This window comes from Poeciliopsis prolifica, unplaced genomic scaffold, assembly GCF_027474105.1.
Source record: "Poeciliopsis prolifica strain line A6 unplaced genomic scaffold, Auburn_PproV2 SCAFFOLD022, whole genome shotgun sequence".
NCBI classification, from domain to species: Eukaryota; Metazoa; Chordata; class Actinopteri; order Cyprinodontiformes; family Poeciliidae; genus Poeciliopsis; species Poeciliopsis prolifica.
Window position 1 is genome coordinate 5,565,917 of NW_026562397.1, and position 23,722 is coordinate 5,589,638.

Consider the following 23,722-nt stretch of genomic DNA (forward strand, 5'->3'; position numbering starts at 1 on the left):
GGTGTTTGAAATACAGCAGGTTGAATATGTTTGTGGTTGTGTGAAGCAAACTATATTTAAGGGTTTTACTACTACTTATGGAGAAACTGTATAGCTAAAGTTGCTAGTTGAATTTGCAAAATGTACAAATTCCTCCATGAGCTTCTTATAGTTAGAAATACAGAAACAGGCACTTTGCTGCTAAAGAGGTCATCTATGCTAGCTTGACTTTGACAGCCGTAGACTGTAGATGTGCTGCAGAATTCAGTGTGTTCTGGTTCAGCTTAATAAAAGCGACGGCGACCCGCACACTGTCTGACAGATCATCAGTAGAGCAGGTGTTTAAATGAGCCAATCAACCTCTGCTACGTTCAGACGATCACTTATTAACAATCAGGCCTGAAAACATCAAACTTTAACAGACTGAACGTTTTCTTCTCTGTGTGGGAAATGTCTGTGCGTTGTTTTTTAAGTGTTTTGCGCTCCAAAGATTTCCCGATGTCAACAATAACATGCGGCGTGTCTGCATGGCCTGGGCTGAGCTACAGAAAGTCTGGAAAACTTGAGTCAACGAGATCCTGTTGACAAAGACCATTTTTACACGTTAGTCCTGTTCATTATAAATGTCGGCGCACAGAGTGTTTGAGTGGACTGCCGTTCAGACGTACTCACTTTGCATCGGGGAGAAAAAGACCTCGGACGTGGGCGCGGCCTTGGTCCACTTGTAGTGAGGGGCGGGTTTTCCCTGGCTGGACTTGCAGCTCAGAGTCACGTTGCCCTTCACCACCGGGTTCCCCGTCATGCTGCACAGGGGCGGCGAGGGCGGGACTGGACACAGACATATGTGGTTGTTACTGCGTATTAACACATGTTAGATGAGAAAATACATCCGTGACCCTTTCCTGAACATGCACATTTGTTTTAATCCACTGCTGGTGATGGAGAGATTTCTTATGGCAGTGGCCAGATTGCATAAAAATAAGTAGATATTAGATGCCCCCCTCCTTCTCCTGCCTCCGTCTCTCGCTCTTGTTTCCATCTGCTTCTGGAAGATGACATAATTCTCTCAGAGCTTACCGAATCCCTTAACAGCAGATGAGTTTGGTTTCTTACGTTTTTCCCTTAGCGCACTGCCTCAGTCCAAAATCCCTCAAAATGTGGCTATCTCACTTGAAGTGATAAAGATTCCACATGTCGGAGCGTCGTCAAAGGCCTCGTTACCTTTGACGTTGAGCCGCAGCTCTCCGGAAATGCCGCGGCCTCCGGGGACGATGACGTGGCAGAAGTAGAGGCCCGAGTCGCTCTCCTGCGTGTTGTTGATGTAGATGGAGAGGTTGGCGGACGGCATGGTCACGCTGAAGCCCACTCTCCTGGTGAACTCGTTTTGTCCGTGCCCGACTTTGCCTGAACTGAAGTTAATCACCTGCGCGGAGAGAGCAGATCGGTGTTGTGATGTTACTCGTTGGGAAGAGGAAACGCTTGTTTCACGTGGAAGAGCAAACTTTTCCACTCTTTGCAGCTGTTCTGCTCCAATCTTTTTCTGGCTTTCGGCATCAGATTCACAAAGCAGATTGAAGGAGCAACGCTTCATCTCAAGTCCAACACTGGGCAGCGGTTTGCACCTGTTTGTGTATCTGGTTGCAGTAAATGTGGAAGTGACCAAAAAAAAAAAAAAAAAAAACCATCTCTTACAAAGCTACAAAGCTGTTTCTAGACAAGTAAGCGACATTGCAGAACTTTTGTGTTGGGATCAAGAGACTGAAAGAATCAATCCAGTGGTATAATATTGCATATTCTATATACAAATATACAACAATGATAATAATTGTTGTGTAATCTCATAAAAAAATGAGTTAATGAACCTGGCTGAGGGTTAGATTTAATCATTTAGAACATGTTTACTGACGTAGGACTGTAAATATAACATTTCAATCTATAAATTCTTTCCAAGTGATATTTATATATTTATATATTTGCTCTGTTATATCAAATCCCCAATAAATAAACTAAAAACGTGCAAAATTTCAAAGGCCATGAACTTTATGTATTCATGTAAAGCACACCGCTGGCCGCAGCCTCGTAAAGAATCGCAGATCAACAACAGAAGATAATCCTGATGTCTGCAGATGGAGGATGTTGAAACTTAGGCTGATTTTATAAGCTCACAGGCATCACACGCTGAAGTTGTTTAGATTATGTTAATCGCGTGTGCAGCTATTCATCTGCAGGACGGAAGTGCGCAGCAGAACGAGTGTAGGTGTCGTTACTGACATTTGTCCTTAATTCCTGCCTTTACCTGTGAATCATCATTAGCTGTAAAGCCAGACATTATCCTGAGACAAAAGCGGCATCCTCCAATATAAAAATAATCCATGTTTTGTTCGCCTTTGGGTTAAAGGTAAGCGGGCGTCAGGCGCTAAAAAAAAAAAAAAAAGAGCACATTTCCATCTGACACATGATAATAACTGTATCCTAACAAATCTATGTGTTTTCATCCAGGGATTTTAAGTTCAATGAACTCTGCTATAGTACTCAAGAGGATCAGCCAGAAAACTACATCAGTTTATAGTAATTCTTTAAAAGTGACTGTTCATTTTGCACCAGTAGAGGTTTGGACGGGGTCGTGGGACATATGAGGGCGGCGGCAGGTTTACAAATCCACAACGCAGCTCGAAAAACGCAGAAAACACGCAGAGGGGGAAAAGGTCACAGTGGAATTTATTGATGTAAAAAAAAAAAACTCAGCCGCTAACTTTGGAGATTAAACTCTACGGTTTACAAGGACTGATTTACATTTAAACGGGTTTGTTGTCAAATCTTCGAAATAAAGCAGATGTTTCCACATTCCCAACTTAAATTTCTGAGAAAATTTCAAATAGTTGATCCTTTGAAGCCAAAATTTAAATTCCAAGCATTAGATCTAAGTCAGCGACAACTGTGTCCTTCTAAACAACAAAATGTGCATTTTTGTAGTTCAGGCATTTGATAGCTAGTAGATGCTTCCACTTTCCCAGCATTACGCTTCCTACCTGCTTGGACTCGTTCCCTGTGAAGTGCCAAATGACGGTGTTTTGGGAGATGTCGGAGCTGGGGCTGTACCAGGCCTGCAACACCACCATCTGGCCCTTCACCACCTCCATCTCTCTGCTGGGCATCTCCACCTTCCGGGTGTCACCTGGGAAAATAACACACAGGGCCAGTAAGGGGTTAAATGTGCAGGACTCAGAGACCAACATGATTTTAAGCACTGAGCTATGCTCTGTGACGTCACAATGATAAAACAAAGTCTTTTCTGCAATATTTGACATCATTTTCCTATGATTTGAAAACATAAATAAGTAAATAAATAAATAAATGCCCTGCAAACAACAAAACCTTATAATGTGACGATAATTAACAATAAACTCCACTGGACAACTCTTTTTTCTTCTTCCCACATCTGCGAAGATAAAACCAGTTTGCATTTTAGTATTTTTCTTCATTTTTATTGCATCCCCATTCATTTTCTTCGTCTTGACGTCGCTTTGGGAACCAGCGATGTCTGGAATGACAAGACAGCAGGAGGAATGACTCCAGAGTCGACAACGTTTACTCAGCTATTCAACAGGACAGTAACTAAAGCATTTTAACAAAAAAACCCCAAAACTTTCTACTACCTTCAGGAACATGAATACTCAGGTGTCACAACTGAACTGTCACACTTGTTGCTGGCAAAGGCCATAATAATTTATTGTGAGTTCAACAAGGATTTCACTTTAGTCTGGCTATTGACATAAAAATAACAATTATGCTATTACACACACACACACACACACACACACACACACACACACACACACACACACACACACACACAAACAACCATAGATATTTTGCTCGTCATGCTATTTTAGTGGAAATGGGAATAATTGTTGCATTTCTGCATGAATTAAAACCAATTAGATCCCTTTATATGTTTGTCCTCTTTATTTTTTGTGCGGTGATTATAAAAGTAAGGCAAAGTCATACATAAAGTTGCATCCAGGCAAAATGTCATGGAATCATTTTACATAAAATTGATGAGTATGCTGTTTTGTGTGTAAAAATGAATCTGAAACCAACTTTATATTTTGATTCATATTTGTATAAAGCTACAAACAAGGGAAGGATGAACGAAAAGGTTTGATTGGGGAAATGACTTGATTAGTAAATAAGTTTATGAAATCTCCGACATGTGTACAAAATGACATGAGAACTGCACGCACATCTCAGATGAACGAATGTTTTTAAAAAAAAAAAGCTCCTTCGCTCAATTGAAGTCTAAAAAAAGACAATCTGACATGAAAAATGAACTTGTCACAGAAAGAAGGAAACGTGTCCATAAGTTTACGCGACTGGCAAAGCCGATCTAAAACACACCTGACGAAATAAAAGCTGAAAGTCTGAAAGAAAGAGAGAGAGAGAAAAAAAAGAGGAAACTCTCAGACTCACAAGGTGCCCAGTCACCAGAACCCGACAGCTGAAGCTGGATCAGCTGATCCCAGCAGCCCATTTCTATCTGCGTCTCCAGTTTGAAGCTCGATTTCAGGATCTACAGTGAAAAAGCGGAAGCAGAGCTGCAGCCGCACCTCAAAGTCCTGCGGCTGCCGAGAGGAAAACGGAGAAATGTGTGCCTCATGTGCTCAGGCGGGATCACGGGCGAACAAGAGATGAAAAGAGAGCGAGCGGACCAGACCGCCTGCTGAGATGGACACATCTGCCCAGCTGGACACGCCTTCTTTCTTTTTCAGAATGAGAAGAGACGGGAGGACTGTGGACGGTGGGAAATACGGTTTTCTGTCTGGGTGACAAAGTGTAAGAACAAAAAAAATATATATATATGTTTCTCGCCCAGAAATAATTGCAAGTTTGACAGAGAGAAAATAAAAGGAACAACCGCCAACTTATTTTTTTTTTTGTCAAGTTATGTCGAGCCCTGTGCCACTGAAACTGAGAGGGTAAAGGTCAAAAATGAGAGACAGTTTTACCAGTTTGGTTGAAGAATGTTGAACTAAAAAGAGAGGATTATGTTCGTCTCTCACAGGAAATCTGACAGAAATTCTTCAAAATTGAAACCTCGGTGTTTCGCAGACATCACAACAAGATCAGTTCGATATCCTGATGGAGCTTGATAAGGGGATTATTTGGGCCTTTCAAAATAAGGCTTACACTGCTTAAAAAATAAAATAAAAGCCGGCCTATTTCATTATTATATTATAAAAAAGTAGATTCTACATCACTAACGGAACTTAACCAGGAAAAAGGGCTTAAAGATGCTGTTACAAAGCCAAGCTTTAAAAAGAAAAAGTCTTGAAGTTTGATAGAGAACATTATTGCAGATGGAGACTCTGCATTGCTAATTGGGATTTAACTAGTTATAGAAAAGGGTTGAAGGGCAAAAGTTCAAAATAAGACTTTCCAAATATTTCTTTCACAGTTTACTTTGATTTGTAAGGTGAGTTCACACCATTAAGTTAACTAAAGCAATCAAAATTGAATTCTCCTCCCATTTCAAAGCAAAAATAAAACATACTCTGTATTGTTTATTGTAAAAGGAGAGCAAGCGTTTAGGCACCCCCGACCAAAACTTTTTAATCAACTTCCCAATGACGGGGACTTTGGGTTAGTCTATCACACTATGTGATCCTGTTTGGCATCTTTTCAAGGTGTTTTTTTTTTAATGTTTTTTATTGTCAAGCAGCTCTTTGAAACTTCAACTGAACCTGTTGAAAACAAAGAGAGACATTAATAACCGCCTGTGGCCCTTTCATCCAATCCAAGCATCTTCCCCTTGTCTGGTCTCAAGGCCTCATTTTCAGTTTGCTCGTGTCTGAGCCGTCGAGACACGAAGCCGTCGACAAGTCGTGTATGCACGAGATTAACGTCTTTATCATGGCGCCGTTGTCCTCCTGATGTTGATTGATTATGTACCGCCGCCTGGGGTGGAGACCAATCATCTATTTTCTGTTTTTTTTTTCTTTTCTGTTTTTTTGACACAAATCCAGACGGAGCTCTGATTTCGCTTCCCCCTCCGACTGACCTTCACTCTGAACCGAAACGCAAACTGCCGAGCTGTCACAGCAACCCCGAGGAAGTCGTCACATTTCGGATGCGACGCGTGGGTGGTCAATATGTATTCCGTAGGCGACGCTCAGTCGTCAGGGGTCAGATCATTATCTTTACGCCAATGTGGAGGGCGTGGCACGCGTACCTACAGCGGGAAACTAGCATGATGCACATGGGTGCACTCCTGATGGAGCAGGATAATGCCCCGCGGCGCGCGGCCCCGCGGCGGCCTCGTTCCACTGCGTTCTTGTGGATCTTTGAGGTTTATCCCCACAACTGTGTCACCCAATTGTATATTAAATGAAGAAAAATCTTCACTAATCCGGAGCGCTCTCTTTCTCTCTCTCTTTTTTTCTTTCTCTCTCTATCTGGGCTGCGAATGTGAGGTGTGTTGAGTGCTTGTGTGGGTGTGAGTGTGTGTGTGTGAGAAGAAACCGGAGTTAAAGATGCGGATATGGAATTAAAGTGAACTTAAATCCTTCAAAGGTAAAATTGAAATGATAATAAAAAAAAAATAAATAAATAAATAAAAATCCAGAGATGCTAATAGAGAGGATGATGATGTGATGCTGTGCAGCCTCGTTCAGCTCTGGCCTAATTATTCTTAGCTGCGGGCTGCAATTGAGTCGAGCCACGCTTTACATGTGCTAATAGGATTCCTTTCTTCAGAATAAACACTTTTTTTTCTCTTACTTTTCCTGCAGGAGATTCTGGACCGCGGAAGCATTTCGGTCCACAAGGACAAAACTGGACAGAATAATCAAAAGTCATGCGTGGCACACATGTCAGCTCACAAACCCAACGTGGCTTTGCTTGCAGTACCCCGTGTTACCTGCAGGGGGAGGCAGATCACCACGACAAGAGAGAGTAGATGTCAGGAATTCAGAGTCGAACGAATGGATGACATTTATGGGAGTTCTATACAAAAAAAAAAAAATAATAATAACAATAATAACTTCAAACGCATCCTGTGAGAAAATTGTGTCCAGTTTCCAAAAGAAATCCACACAACTCACATCCCAGCTACATCTGCTGCACTGTTATGATCAAATGAATAATAATAATAATAATAATAATAATAATAATAACAATCATACTAATAATAATAAAGTCAGCCTCTCCCTCAAAGCCCTCAGGGAGTCATGCAGGCCTCAGTGAAGATCAACTGATCCTCTTTAACCAGCCGCACTCTCTATCTCCCGCAGTAATCTCTGCCTCCCCTCATGTCTTTCCCTCATGCGAGTCGCTCTGTGAAGCCAAAGCTTTGGCTGAGGTTCAGACCGACTCTCTGTTTACACCCGTGCTGGTCCGTTTTCCCATTGACACAAACAGCTGCCTCCCCGGAAATGAACCGACAACTCTAATTAAGAGCCGCTGATTGCTCATCGGTTTTTCATGCGTCTATGTCGCTTTCCAGGAGTAACCGACTTGCATGTGTGTTTTCGTTTGGAATGTTTGTAGAAATAGAGTGTTTTCTTGCGTCGACTGGATGAGTCTTACTCATTTGGTTTCATTGTGTATCTTGATGAAACCGACTTTGAATGATCAAGTTGCACAACAGAACTGACAAGTGAAATATGAGCAGAATCCCATTTCGGTTTTATTTCGTGACAAGCAACTGACCTTTTCCTTAGGTCGGGTTTTTGTTTGGAGTGACCAACATGTGGAGGACCAGAGAGCTGAGAAGTGAGACTGGATCTTTAAACAGCCTGGCAAGTCGTTGCCCATTTGGACCAAAACCACTCTGATTGCTCACAAGCTGTCAATTTTGCAGTTTTTAAAAGCAAAAAAAATTTATAAAACTTAAAGAAATATGTTTCTGTTTACTCTTGGGTGTTTACCTAATTGGCTTAGTAAGACGAGACATGCTTTTTAGGTGAATGAAACCACTGCAGGTTTTATTCTTCTTTTGCTTTCTTATTAAAGTGTGCTTGCAAACCAGCCTGTTATGAAAGAATCACCCAGAAGCTTTGTCGTATTTAGAGGGAAACCGGCACTGTTGTGCATCATGAATTGTGCATAAACTCTGTTATCTGCAGTCGTGTTTTCTCAGCAGAACAAACAGCTGTTCTGTTCATGGTGGAAATAATTTTACTGCTCACTGTTTGTTACCGCTGTGTTTTTTGTTGTTGGTTTTTTTTTTTTTTTTTTTGAGATTTTACAGAAATTATTAATTAGTAATTCACAAATGTGCCTGTACTTTCCTCTCAGGGTGGATTAAATCTCTGGTTATCCCTATTTTTTGTAGCACACAAAATAGTTGGGGATGTCTTGTTGTCCCTGATACCGATCGAAGTCATGCAGGGACAGGCATTTTCTGGCGCTGTTCCCCCGTCTGATGCCTTAATTGACATTAATTCAAAGTAACACTGACACCATCATAAACAACATTAAAGATTAACATTTTTAAAACAATAAATTCCCTTGTTTTAGCTTATATCATAGAAAATACTGCTAAGCAACTGGGACATTTGGACTATACTCCAAATTTAGCTTTTTCTAACAACTGAGGACAAAAAGAGATATGACTAAAAAAAGTCCTAGAAAGATCCTGGAGGAAGACACACACAGATTCGATGAAGGTTCTTACCGTCTGCACATTTTGTAGTTGATGTTTTACTCAAGCTTTGCATGTTTCAATCCTTTACTTATTTTGTGGGCAAACTCAGAGAGTAATTCTCTGCAGAGCTCGTGGATGGGAGCTTTGCATGTTAAGGACCCATATGTTGCCTTAGTCCTATTGTAGACTACATACAATTGATTGCTGACCTCCTTCTCTTCAGATTTCTTCTCAACAAGCTAATTCTTCCCAAGCCAAATCCCACATGCTCATGTTATGGAGCGCTGCCAAAACCGGTTCGCTCTTGTCCGTGCTTCGAGCATCTAAAAAACACGTCACGCAAACGACTGTCTGTAAAGCCTACCGTAACATTTTCAGGTCCATGTTTTTTATTTGGTCAGAGACACTAGTGAAATATAAATATGTCCATTTGTTATTGTTAATTATTCAATCAATAAACTAAATCAGTTAAAAATGATCCCTGCAAATGGTGCTACCTCCTTATGCAACTTCTTATTTTGGCTAATTGTGCTCACAACCCGTAAACGTTGCATTTAAATGCACCCCGAATGGCGGCGCTAGTCACCCAAACTCAAGCTGTGAGTCCGGACAGCGAGAACAGGAAACTCATTCCACTCACTTGTATTTACAGTCGCAGTCATTTCAATCACGACACACACCTTATGACCACAGTTGAGAGTCAGCGCGGAAGAAATGGCGAAAGGGGAACTTCGGTTTGTGGCACAGCTTCTTCTTCACCGCAACAGACCAGAGCATCACAGCAGAGGCCCAAACCGTAACCCACAAAACAACACAATGCTGAAGCTCTTGAACTGGAAGCAAAGACACTCGGCTCGGCTACTACGGGGAATCATTTTGACACATGAACACATTCGTTGAAAATTAAACATTTCATAATTGAGCCTGTCTTCAAAATGAAGTCGGTCTTCAAAATTATTCACTATGCATTTAAAAGCCCTAAAGCAACCATAGAAGTTTTATTTAGTCACATTCAAGAGAAGCAAACACTTCACCCTGTATTGGTTATATTTCAATACGATCCTTTTCAAATCCAAGTGAGCAATGAACAAAAGAAGGCAACGACACATTACTTTTCAGCAAATACTCTTCAGACTCATGTTTCTCAGTATAAACAACATCTTATCACTTTGTGCAGTGTACGGATTTATACGATCTGTTATCCTCCAACCCGATTCTGCATGACTAATTAGAAGGGAGATTGTTTCTGCTGTGGATGAAAGTGTTCGTTTGTGCTCCGCTCTGCATGTTTTATGTACGCTGAGCTGGGATTTGTGTCAGAGTGGCGCTAACAAAGTCTTAAAATGACCCCATAAACGCCTCGGAAAGAAAGAAAGAACAACACAATCATGAAATATTTAAGCATAAAAATCTTTTGGCTCGTTAAATAGTCTCATTAGTCAAACTGGTCTGGATTTCAGGATGACCTTCAGTAGACTTCAAAAAGGAATTTAAGTTGGAAAGTCCTTCTTCCAGATGTTAAATGAGGGTGACCGTAAACAAGCCAGAAAGAAAATGGGTTATTTGTTGAGTTTCAGACAGAAATGTAGGGCAACAAAATTGCCTTGTTGGTGCGGAGCTGCACATTGGACTGACCCGGCAGCCTTTAAACAGATGGTGCTTGAATAATAAATATTTGGGGAAGGCGCCTTTAAATTGGATTATATTAGTGTAATCTCTCCAGCTATTTTAAATCATTTGCGGAGCGTTATCTCATCACAGTTTTTAATCCCTCTAAACTTTTGATTGCCCTCTGATTATTTGGAAACTCTCAAACACCTTCTGGCTCTCACTGTGAAAATCACACAATTTCACCTTGAGCTTTACTACAGTTGTACATTTACATTAAATACCAAATGTGAAATTATTTAGAATAACTCATTGATTTTTTATGTGTTTTTTCTACTAAAGCAGTTCCAGAGCTCGAATAGAGTGATACTGAAGTGGGTTCTTATCTTATTCTATAAGAAAAAAAAAACCAAAAAACGATTGTTAGACAACATCTTTTTTGTATAAACACATTCTGAAATAAAAACAAATAGAAGCAGGGGTGCTGCAGAAAACCCTGTAGTAGATATTCTGGCATTCCTACAGAACAACATAAAAACTACCAACTACCATTTCTATACGTGAAAGTGGAGGAACTGGAGCAATATCATCATTTCATAAAAGATGTGGCTCACATGGACACGCCGAAAAATGAAACCGCAGTTCAGAAATTTTCCCGCTTTGGCATAACATAGACAACCTTTGTGGATACACCTAGTCCTGTCTCTGTGTGGACGGGGCCGTCGTGTTACGACGGGAAAATTAGGATACATTTGGCAGAAGGTGAATAATTTGTCCTCAAAGTAAATATGGTAGAAGAAGAAAAGAAATGAGCGAATTTGAAAAGAGGAAAATTGTGATGGTTACTGTACCAGATCACAATAATATCAAAACTAAAGCTCTAGTGAGGTGTTCCTGGTCCACACGTGTCAGTAGATGTAAAACATGCTCATATTAATGGCCGATCAAAGCTTATCGAGGTACTTGGTAGGTGAAGGCTTTCCTATATAGTGTCATCCGACAAAGTACTGACATGTAAATGATGGTGCTGAAAGGTGTCAGAATACACAATGTGTTATAATTTGCTGTGTCTTTTGCAGACCGTGTGCATCCCATCCTTTAATTGGGTTGATTAACACAACACTTAGGCTGTGGTGCTGACTGGTCCTCCACAGACCTCAGCTCAATCAAGCATCTGAACATACAAGTTTCAGACCTTTTTGCATCTTTTCATACCACGCCATACCCTCAGGAGTCAAACAGAGTCCAGACGTTGACGGATCAGGGCCGCGTTGCCTGCCCACACTATTAGGTTAGCCCTGATCACAATGTTGTGATTGGATCAGTGTGGCCCAATCATTGAATATTTGTATAACTGCTGTCATAGTCATTTTACATAACTGTATTTATTCTGTGCTAAAGCTGTTTGGGTGAACATGTAAGTCATATTCAGGGACGCTCCACCGTTTGATTGCGGTGACGCCACTTTGATTACATTACCTCGTGGAAATGTACAGCGGCCACTTGTCTACCTTGGATTCTTTCAATTATGATAACAGTCTGGAGCCTCATGCTGCATATCCATTTAATATCCTCCAAATCATCCCTAGGAATCGCTCTGATGCAGAAACTTGCCCGGCTGAACCCTTTTCTCCACATTTACAGAATATCTGAGCAACATAGGCTTTGGACTTGGTTGCATGGCAACAAATAGGGTAACTTGCTGTAGTTTTTTTTTTTTTTTCAGAGAAAATGTTAAAACATGCCTGAAGAGTCCACAGTGTGACCTTTTCAAATTTTGAGCGGACAAATAAAGCTTGAGAACTATACCTACTAAAACACAGAGCCGGTTTGTTGTTCCTAGTTGAAAGCTGAGCTCAGCTAATCGCACATTTTTACCACCAACACACAGAAGCACATTGTAAGCGCTTACCTTTCTTTAACCCGCTACAAAAGCACTTGGGAAAGCCACACTCCAGTCAAATTCTTTTTTCTGATTTTCCTTTGAGTTACAGCTTTGTTTTGCAAAGCAAGAAAGATTCATTTGATTTTAATTACTATGACAGCCTGGCATTTGTCACACTTGTTTTTATAAAGGGCAGGAATAGTGTGAATTAAATAAAATATTGTCCTTCTTAAGACGATCACTTTGAAAAGCAAGGAAACCCCATTCATGTTCCCTACGCAGCAGCAGCAGCACCAGCAGCAGCAGCACATTCAGGTAATTGCACTTACCTGTTCCTCACTCTAATTGTGCTCCTGGTATTGAAGCTCTCTATTTTTAACCACACATCTCTGGATTGCCCCTCTGTTATTGCCAGGCTCTTGTGTTCTCAGTCTTCCTAATGTCTTTCACTTGTGTGGTCTCATTGTTTTATTTTTATTTGTCACTATGTTGCTGGAATATAGCAAAATTGCAACTGTGCCCTCAGTGATAAATGATTAAGATAAATATTTGCTATGACTGCAATCCAGAACATCCACCTTGTTGCCATCAAGTCTTTTTCGAGTTTTTGTCTTGCTGTAAAGAACTGAAGCGTTTATTTTAGTTGTATTATTCAGTGTCTGCCTTTTTTGAAGACTGTCCTCTGATAACACATAATGACCAAGTCATATCTTCCAGTCTCCTGTCTGCTTTTAACAGTTCTTAAACACAAAAACAACTTAGGCCCAAGCCCTCTAAGCAAGTTTTCTAGGGGAAACACTCGTGATGAATTATTTATATAAGCACAGCATGTAAAACAGGAGGCCCTTCCTCGTCTATCTATAATGTGCAATTTTAGCAATTTTACAACATTCAGAGGTGCTAACCTTAACTCAAAAAGACTGCCGACATTTCAGATTACGGTGTGTTCTGTTCTAAAGGATAAAATGCAGCGCCTGGCTGAACTCCGTCCAGACTTCCTGTCATCTGCAGCCTGAATTAACACCAGGCATGTCCAGACAATTCACAGGAAATCATTTTTTCTTAAAAATTCTTTCTTCAGACATTTCCAAAACCACCTTATTGATACCGAAAAAGCAAACATGAGTTCACGACGCTCAATATATCCTAACATCCTAACACTATCAACTTCCACACTATACAGAGTTGTCAGGGTACAGGACCGACAGTACGTTCCCGGACTCGAAATATTCGGATTTCTTGCTGCATCGCTACAAAATCGGCCGTGATTTTAATAACCTGGCGATGGAAAAGGTCATTTCAGCATTTCTGACACCAAGGGAGTGGAGACACAAAATTACAGTAAACCAACAAGAGGGACTGAGAGCTGAAAAAAGTTGGGAACTAAGGTATCCAGATCTCAAAATGTAGTTTTAAGGAACTTGATCCAATTCTTTGGACTGAATCGGAACCAACACCGATGCAGGAAATTTGAAATATTTTGTAGTTTTTAAAATATTGATAATATTTGTAAATTTGCATCTAAAAAACAGTTGCGTTGTGCTGTAACATCAAGTTGAGAATACAAAAACAAGTAAGGCTCGAATTATGCAACGGTACGTCCAGGCAGATTTAGAAAGTGCCTGTGCATGACTGCAGGCGCGATTTCTTCTGGTAGTTTGATAAGTTGGTCAGTCTGAGTCAGACGAGTAAACCAGGAGCTGTCCTTCACAAGTCCCATCGAGGCGTTTCTATTCACTCTTCCAGCTGGCTCCTGGGTCGCAGCAGCTCAAAATGAAAAGCCAACCGAGGTCTTAAATGGGTCTGCCATGCTACACCACAACAGAGCCCAAGAGCCCAGCGCATCCCTCCCACCTTCTTAGCTCTGTGAATTTATAAAGCATTAGTGTGGCATTAGGTGGGATGGGCTCGGCTGTGTTATCCTCCGGATCCGTCTTGCGTTCCCACCACGAGGCAAGCTGCGCCGATGGGAGTGAGGGGTCAGATCCCGTCCGGACGCGGCCTTCTACTTCGGCGCCTTCTGGGTTTAATGTAGAAACCGTAATTAAGAAGCCGAGTGATCTGATGTCAGACCGCCACAGAGCCGTCGCTGGAGAGGAATTACCGGTCGCAGCTAATGATCTGCAAACATCCGCCGACGCCTTCCGAGTTAATCGCGAGAGTCGCAGGGTGAGAATGTAATTCGAATTCAGATTTTGATTGAAAAAGAGTCAAAGACTAATTAGGCGTCGCTTTGCAAGCCGATAGGCCGGCCCTTTTTTAATCATGTTAGTTTATTGAATTTAGCTGATGATGTTATGCAAGAAAAAAAAATAGTCGAATTAACTGGTTTCCAAACAGATATTTTATTTGTGTAGTTCATTATGTCAAATGAAAATAGCTGTAGGCATGATGGACTGATTTTAATAGCTTTGATAAAGTAACAGTGTGTTTGCAAATGTACTTTAAAAAACAAAAAAATGAAAGGATTGGAGAGACTGAAATAAATGATTATCAGGATGCCCAAACAGAATCACAGATTTTTTTATTTATTTTTTGACAATTGCTTTTACTTAATGGTGAAATGCATAACCAACGCCATTAAGCACAATAACTTACTTTAATCACAATTAGCTAATATCCAATATTCAACCAGAATGATAATTTAATAGTATTTAACTAATAATAATATATGGGATGATTTAAATACTTACATTTTAAACTGAAAATCAATCATTCACATTACTGTAAAAACGTCACATTGCTTTCAGTAGTGTCATCTACAGAAATGCTATTTATAAAGTTTGAGCCAGAAGCAAAATTAAACAATACACTCTAAATTTAGTACTTCGGTTCAAAAATGGACCTTGACTGTGTTCTTTTTTTTTTTTACAGATCAATAACAGCATCATGCTCATTAATGCACGTTCTACGTTCTTGCATTGCATATCTTTAATATCTGTAGTTTGCCTGATCCCTGTGGCTGATGGTTGATGTATGGACATTTATATTTTTAATCAGTTTGCAAAACAGTTTCCGAAACCAAATCCATGCAAGGCTGCAAATAAGAGTTTCCAGTTATTAACACCATCAAAAGCATTCTCTGCATTTACATCACAGGTTTCATGCTTCTGCTGTAGGAATATTAAATTAAGCAATCAGAGTGAATTTGTGGATGAATGACTCCCTTTTACAAAACCAGTCGTCTTCTTGCCTTCATTTGGCACCTTTTATTATTAACCATCCTATGTTAATAGTGTTTAGCATCTATATGTGACACTCTTAATTTTTACTTGTCTTTCAGAAAACCTGCTACCAGCAACGAAGGTTATTTGAGCAGAAAAATAATGAGCAATACTCCTGAAAAGTGCCAGTTTTGAAAAGAACATGTTAGTGAAACCCCAAAGTTCATATTCACCTGAAGCAGAGAAATGAGATGATCAATTATTAAAATCTCCAGGTGCACAAGCCATTACAGAATCAATATTTTAGAAAAGGTCTAATAATAACTGGCCATGTTAGCGTGCGTTCAGCGCACGGCAGGCGGAAAACACTTCAAATGCACACGGAGTAAGAATCGGAAGGAGCAAACCAGTAAAAAGAATAAAACTGTGATATGTGAGCGTGGAGGAATAAATTACCTTTGAAAAGCTGGCTGAGCGTTTCACGGAGCCAAGTTCTGAAAAACCTGGCTTGGTCCGAGCCGCTGGACGTGGCAGCCTCAGATGTGGGCTCAGATGATTAGTAGTGATGTTTCTGTTGGCCTTCGTCCTACTATTCATTATCTCCAGCTGTCTGACAGATACAGATGATCCCCGCTGACCCCCGGGTCCAACCCACCCACATGTCCACCTACGGCACAGCTGCGGGCCGAGCCAAAGATGAAGCCGAGGCAGCCGAGAGCGCTGGCAGACGACCTGAACACAGCCCGAGATCCTCAGCGAGAAAATACATACAGAAACAAATAATGTTGCAGCAGTTAATGTGCTCCCTCAAGAAAGGGTTTGGTTAAATAAGAGGAAACTTTTTCTGAAAGAGAAGCTTCTTTATTTTAGTTTTTACGGCAGAGTTTCAGGACCACACGGAGAACAACGAGTAGATTACCAGAACAGCTCCACTAACGTCGTACGCGATTGAATAATACAAATAAAGTGGTAAATATAAGAATGAAAACTATTCAATTATTGACGTAGGATGTAAAAAAAAAGACACATAGCCTCCTATAATTTCCTCTAACCTTCAAGTTAATCCGCTGCTGTGTGTGGATATCACAGGTGTGTAGACTTTGTGGCAAAGTGTGAAAAAGTTCAGAGTATTAAAGTTTTTGCTAAGCGCTGTAAGATTTGCGCTTCACTGCAGAAGCACATTAACTCGTGGCTGTTGCAGTCGGATGCATCTTCAGAAACGGCTGATTCACCATGCTTCAGGCTGTCAGGACGTTAAAGTCACTTCGTCGGGATATTTAACACCACGTTGGAGCAAACTTTGAGACTAACCTGCAGACACTTGTTTTGCAAAATTGCTGTCAAAGAAGAACCAAAGAGAAACTGATGATTGTCATTGTTATCTAGACACTGATGCAGATAAAGCGGCTTGATTAGGTTGTTTTACTGCATTTAGGCGGTAAAATAGAGACAATAAATCAATGAATCGCTTGATAAATTTAAAAAAAAAACTCATTCATTTTCATTTGCTTGATTTGCTGTTTTTCTCTTTTCTCTTTTTTTTACCAAAAACTGACAAAAGTCTTCAGTCCTTTTATTAAGAGGTAATTTTATTCACACAGACTTCATAATTCATTTTATTTGTTGTTTTGGTTGTTTATTTATTTTGGATATTTCAAATGTCTTCCAGTTCCAGTGTTTAAATGTTCATTAGAATTTTAAAGTTTATTGATCCTTGAAAATCCTTGCATTATGATGTCACCATTACTATAATATTACTTGAAAATTCTCTCAAAACAAAAATATTATCGTTTAAGTTCTGCGACAATTTATTGTCCAGCAAAATTTGTTATTGTGAGAGGCCTGACTGCGTATAGTTTGCATTGATTCTAGAAAAAGACTGGCTCTTTTCTTGTAATAATAATAAATCAGTCAATTAATGATGATTTCCATTCTGATGATGAATGTTTTTTTAACTTTTCTTAGAAACTTCATAATCCATTTTATCTTTGGTTTTTGGTTGTGTGTGGTTTTTCTACCGTTTTGGCATTTAGATGTTTTATTTTGGGTATTTAGAGTATATTTCATTTTTAGTGTGGACAAAGTTAAAGTTTATTTATCTTTGACAGGGCAAACTTACGTTGCTGTGCCATTATCAACGTATTTCTTGAAGGTGGTCTCAAAACAACAATATTATTGTTTATCGCAATGATTGCTGGGTCAATTCATCGTCCAGCAAAATTCTGCAGCATTCAACCTACTTTCCAAGTTTGATCAAACTCATAAAACTCCTCATTAACATGTTTGAGTTGCTGCTGGACTACACAGTTCCTCTCCACAGCGAGCTGCAGCTCCGCGCGTCGGCAGCCGCTGGGAAGACTCGCCGCGCGGCCGTTTGACACGCCCGCAAATCACAGTGTGACTGATGGGCCGCGGTGATTTGTGTGGGCAATTTCTGTCTCGCTTCTCTCCCTCGCCCGTGCATTACTGCGCTAATGTGACACTTTATTGATCCCTGTGAGGAAATTTTCTCGTCACAGCCAGGTGTAAGTGCAGGGTCAGTAATAGGAGAGCAGCCCCGCAGCTAGGAGAGGTTCAATGTCGAGTTGAAGGATGTGCTGCAGACATGAGGCTTTCAGGCTCGTGGCCGTGGAGTTGAAGGACGACCGGCCAACTCATTGTGCAGCTGCCTCCCGCTACACTTCAATTAGTTGAGTCGGGGAGGCCTTGTAATTACGCTGCTGTGTAATGAGACTTCTTAACCTTTGCATCTACTGGGAAAACTGGCAAAAATATGTAATGGTTTTCCCTTTTTTATGTCTTTTCTTTGTTACGACCTCAGGCAGATTTTATTGCTGTTGCAAATCACGACCAAGAAGATGACTTTTTTTAACAAAATAATTGACAAAGTACAAACCAATTTCTACATGACAAATTAAAAAAAGAAAAACAGAGGTTATGTTTTACAGGTATTTCTATTAGTTTTCTTTACCTTGTGCACTGCAGTCTAAAGAAAAACTTGATTTGTATTGGATATTTTGGAAAGTATATGAATATATATATATATATTTGAAATTACTTACAGCGCTTTCTAGTACTGATAAATTCAGATTATTTCTACAGAATCAATTTAAAACAAACGTAATCTCATCACACCTGTCAGGTCCATCCATCCAACTATTATACATGCAGAAATATAGCATTAATTAAAGCCAGTCATATTAAATTTCAATGACACATGTTCTAATTCAACCCTAGAGATAAATGTCTAGTTTTTGACGTCAACTGAGAAAAGTTTTTTTTTTTGTTTGTTTTATCCAAGGAATCCCAGCCAATTGCATCGACTCGCTGGTTATGCAGCAATCACTCCTGTCCTGATAGAGCATGCGGTTCGAGTGGGAAGCCGACTGCATGGAGTCGATGGATTTGCAGCGATCCATCATGCTGAGCATGCAAGAGGCAATAGTGGAGAGGGAAACGCCCCTATTAGTGGAAAACAAGCTCAAGCACACCGACACCGTCTGATTTTCCGTAGCACAACTTCTCTCATGTTGGAATCAAAACTGTTAGACATGTGGTTTATTATTATTATTATTATTATTTTACATTTCAGCCATATTGTAAAGAACCTGTTAATTTCCTAAAAGCCTACCTTTGATAAAGAAAGTAAAGAACATGGTATAGTTTGTACAATTAACAAAATAAATAAAAGTTTTTAGGATATCATAAAAAAGTGAGGCATTAAAGTTCTGGACGTGTTAGCGATGTGGCAGCCCCGGTGCTCACGGCCGCCCATCACTTGTGAGAGCGAGACGAGGACGGACTGGGTGATTAAGCGGACAGTGATGAAAAATGCCTTGTCCCCGCCATCGCAGGCTGACACGGGGTGATAAATAGATCCAAAACAGCCAACGGAGAGAAACTGCAACTCTCAACGAAGCGTGTAGGACAGCTTCAAACTCCCCTTTTCCAATTTTCAACAAGTGTGAGTGATACAGGAACAAATGGATTACACATCATAAAGATAACGTCTCTGTCTGCGTTTTGACACAGAGGAGGTGAGAGGACCGCAATCAACATGGATTACATCGAAGTGTAAAAGGATTCGATGGCCACCACAACTGGGGAGAGGATTACAAGAGTCCACAAATTATGATGGAACTAAAATCTGTGATTTATTTTTTTCTTCTTGCATCAGTTCTGGGATTAGATGGAGAACAGTTGCTCCCTTGAGATTGGCTGTGTGATGGTGAGAGGCATATGAAAGAGATTTATGTGTAATCCTCTTTAGTCACTTCCCCATTCTCTAATGCAAAGCTAAACGATCAAAAGCTTCTTCGCTAATAGGTGGCAGGTTTGCTAATTGCCTTTTGTTGTTTTGTCCAAGTCCAGAGGAAAGAGGCGGAGCATGTTTGAAGCGATTCAGATTGAACAATATGGTACATTTGCAGTTATCCAGGCTGTAAATTTGCATAAGTTACACAATAATTGTTGCATATTGCAACAAAATGAGCAGAAATACCTTGAAGATTAAATTATACTGACATTTTTTGATGTCAAAACAAATAAGTGGCTGTGTCTGACCAAGTTTTGCTTTAATTTAAAGTGACTTGCTTGACTCCGAAGTATCTCACACTACAAAATACAAAAACACCAGATATCATTTATTGTTATATATTGTAATATGTGCGTTTGTGACAGCCAATAAATCTTAAGATATTCAAAGTAAAACAAAAATGTCCATGAAGCCAAAGCTTTTTTTTCCTTCTGGCATTTCATGAATATGTTAGGAGGCGACTCACCAAAGAGTCATATCACAACAGAGAATATGTTAGTCTAGCACTTACAGATTTAATCAAACCATATACTCGTTTTAAAGAGCCATATTGAGTCAATCCTTGGCTATCTAGACAAAATATGGGCGTTTCTGTCAAAAAAATAAATTCAAACTCCAGGAAATTTCCCTCGATCGACTCTGTTCTTTAAGTGGTGCTATTTTCTCTTCATATCTTTCATTTTTGCCACAAGTTTAGTAATAAAAAGGCTCTAAACAAACTTTCCAGCATAGATGATGAAATGTTGGATTCAAAACTTTTTATCAGTATTTATCATGTTTAATTAATTAAAATAAATTCTACATGATTGAGTTCACAAGTATTTTAGTCGCCAGAAAAAAAATTAGAAAAGCCAAAATTCTGAATTTAAGGTCAAAAGCAGTCGACGCTGTCCAGATGAAGTCAGTGGATGAACAGCGATGATTAAGATTTCCTGAAAACCTTTGTACAGGTGAAAGGTCACAAAAAGAACAAATGTATACCAGAATCCTGAAATGGACTCCTTTCCTTTAAAAATCACAACAGTTCACCAAATACCTGATTGACACCGTAAATACCGAAAATCCTGGCACAACAACAACAAATGTGCCTTATGGTTCACAATGAGTATTAAATCACCTCCTGTAGATGTTTGTGGACATTTGGCAGCAGAGTTAAGCCTTTAATTCTGCCACAGCTCAGAGCATTGACTAGTTTAGATGAATGAGGCCTCTAATGGAGGTGAAAGCTGCAGCCGGTGTGACGAAGACATAAACAAATCGTTTGTCTTCACGTGAAGTGAACCCGCTCTGGTTTTTGTTTTTCATCTGTGTCGTTTAGCTGCAAATGCTTGCGTGTTTTTGGTGAACTAATCCCGCTCCCGTTGTAGTTTTTAGCTCTTAGGTCCACAAACTGATTGGTTTAGATGCAACTCGTAGTGTGACTTGCGTGGCTCCTGCTGCCCTCCGACCCCGGCGGCCTCACACCCGCTCCCCGCTCTCGGACCTCCTAACCGCTCGTGTCAATCTGCAACAGCTTTGCAGATAAATGATCACTGTTTCTTAGGCCAGGTCGCTAAGCCGCCTCTCCACGCTCCAAATCCTATTATCAGCCCAGGCTGGCTTTAGCAGGGAGGTGGAAGAGGGGTGGACAAACGGCTCGCTTATGACGACGTCATAATACGACCACTGTCATTCGAGTCGAGAGACAATCGCATTACGATTGGATGCCCAGAGCCGAGACGATCTGCCGACGTCTTCCGATCTGGAGGGATTGATTGCTGTCACGTTTGTTGCAGAGCACAACTAAATTCATGTTTATTAAAACAACACATTAAAAAAAAGTTGGCAACTTGGAGTTCCAGTCACTTCACTGAAAACAGCGATACATTTCTATAAACCTTAAAGATCATAACTTTCAGAATTGGATTGATTGTGATTAATCAAATCGGAGATAAATTTAGTAATCAATCGACAACTGGAGTATGCAGACTTGGAAAAAAGTGATTTTTTCTGAGGAAAACAAACATTCAGATCTGTATTTAAATCAAAACAGTACAAAATGTGAATGTTAACTTAATTCCAGATCAAAACACCTTTGCCTGTTTTAGTCCAAATTTACCAAGTGGCATCGTTTTAGCTTCAGACTCACTAAAGAAATGCCATTTCACTTATAGGCGTTGCTTTTCTTAATTTTGGGAAATTGGTGACGGTGCATGGGAAGCCCATCTTATCTACCTCAGTAAAAGTTAAAAATCAACGACTGTCCTTTATTGTTCTCCCGTGAAAGATGTTTGACCAACACACCAGGTCATTTCTGTAGGTCTCCAGTTAACAGCAGTTTTACCAACTCAGCGCCTTTCTTGCCGTTTATTGTAACATTTCAGACAAAAGAAATTGGTACCGGCCTAGTATATATATGTATGTATATTTATCCAGAACGAAAGATTTTGTGCAAACAAAAATCATTTCATCTTGATTTTAAAGCTTTATTTCCTCTCTCTCCAACATGTTAAGTAGTTGATGTCTTTTTTTGTTTTTGTTTTTTAAAGAAATACTGAAGTTCCAGTGTTTCTGGTTGGCTGCCATGTCTGCAAAACAAAAAAAGCTGCGTAACTTTCTTTTCCTGCACCCTACCAAGAAAACGCTTCTAGTTTCAGACCCATACAAACTCTCAAGGTCAAAGCCGGCTGTCCTGACCCTCACCCTAAACCGATTAGGTTCTGGACAATGGCTATAAAACTCCCGACTCTGAATAGTCGACACAAAAGGCGTAAAAATAGACTTGGAGCAAGAATAGCAGCAACTTGACGTAGAAATCCCGCCAGATCTCAATCCAATAGAGCATCCGTGTTTACAGCTGAACAATCCTCTTCCCAACACTCAAGTGATCCGTAAAGTCCATTGTCATTGTTCTTGTGCCAAACGCCGCAGGACACGCAGCGAGAAGTCCTGCGTCTATGACTCAACAGGTCGTTGAGGATTTGGGAGCACAAAAAGACCTCACCGCCATCGTCAGCAAGATTTCTCTGACGATATCTCACACTTTGAATCATCCGTCAGTTTCAGATGGTTTTGAACTGAAATGTGCACCGTAAGCAAGAATGAAATATATATGTATATATATATATATATATATATTTTTTAAAATCTGAATAAACTAAATCTCAGACGGGGGATTGCACAGAGTCTTGGCTCAGAAGTATTACAAGAAAACACTTCTTATTTACAGAGATACGAAGCAGTTTTAGCTGTCTGAGCCTTAAGGTTAAAAATAATCTAATTATTCCGGACAGCAGCTTTGTCTTGACTTACAGCCACGAGTCTCATGTGGAGCACTGCTGCGCCGGTCAGTGCTTTTCTCCTTGAAGATTGATACAAATGAGTAAAACCTACGATGTCTTTGGCTTCTTCATCTGAAACAAATTTGTTGAGCTTTGTACTGATGTATATGCTTTCATGGCAACATTATACTCCGTTTAGTTATAATGTGAAATACCTTGTGTCTGATTTAGTTAAAATGATAAAGAGGGACATTTATACAGATATTATGAGTTTTTGTTTTGACTGACAATTACCTGTAATTATCAGTCATTACAGGTCAAACTGATAATAAATAAACTATTAAATTAGATACTATTGAGTTAGTAACTCACTTTTAAAAAGTTCCTCAGTTGGGTAATTAGTTTAACAATATGTTAGAGAATATAATGCTTAAAATATCACAATAATAGAAAGGATTTGTAAAGGAAAAACTCCCGATGCTCCATGAATGAACGATGTGTGTTTGTAAGCTCCGAAAAGCTGCATTTGTTTTTGCGACGCTGTTCTTTATTTGGCATTAATTCCATTAATTGCTGTGACATATAGAGTTACAAGCTGTTCGTTTTCCCGCTTTGTTGTAAGTCAACACTGTTACGCCAAATGGAGACAAAGGCTGTTTATATTCAGCAATTGCTGGAAGCGAAGGAGCTAAAAACAACACAAGGAAAATGATGTACTTCTATCTTTAATTTTTATCAACCCAAGGAAAAAACAAAACCATGTCATCTATAAATACAAAGCAGCATTTTCAACTGAAAATCGATCAAAACATTAAAACACAAAGCCGCGTAACAAATGACACAAGTACTGTGCTTTAAGAAGTAACG

At 39.9% G+C, this 23,722-nt stretch overlaps 1 protein-coding gene across 5 annotated transcripts in view; it reads right to left on the bottom strand.

The window, feature by feature from the left end:
• esamb (endothelial cell adhesion molecule b) overlaps nt 1–23,722 on the bottom strand; it is a 49,781-nt gene that overhangs the window by 7,676 nt on the left and 18,383 nt on the right. For 3 of the 5 annotated variants that reach the window (XM_055045636.1, XM_055045634.1, XM_055045637.1), the window contains exons 2-4: nt 3,009–3,154; nt 1,201–1,402; nt 652–807 (exon numbers count right to left, since the gene is read on the bottom strand). In XM_055045636.1, coding sequence (XP_054901611.1) covers nt 652–807; nt 1,201–1,402; nt 3,009–3,154 — 504 coding nt within the window. Of the gene's footprint in view, nt 1–651; nt 808–1,200; nt 1,403–3,008; nt 3,155–4,449; nt 4,658–23,722 lie in introns of those variants that run through there. The other 2 variants (XM_055045635.1, XM_055045633.1) reach the window with 1 other exon arrangement.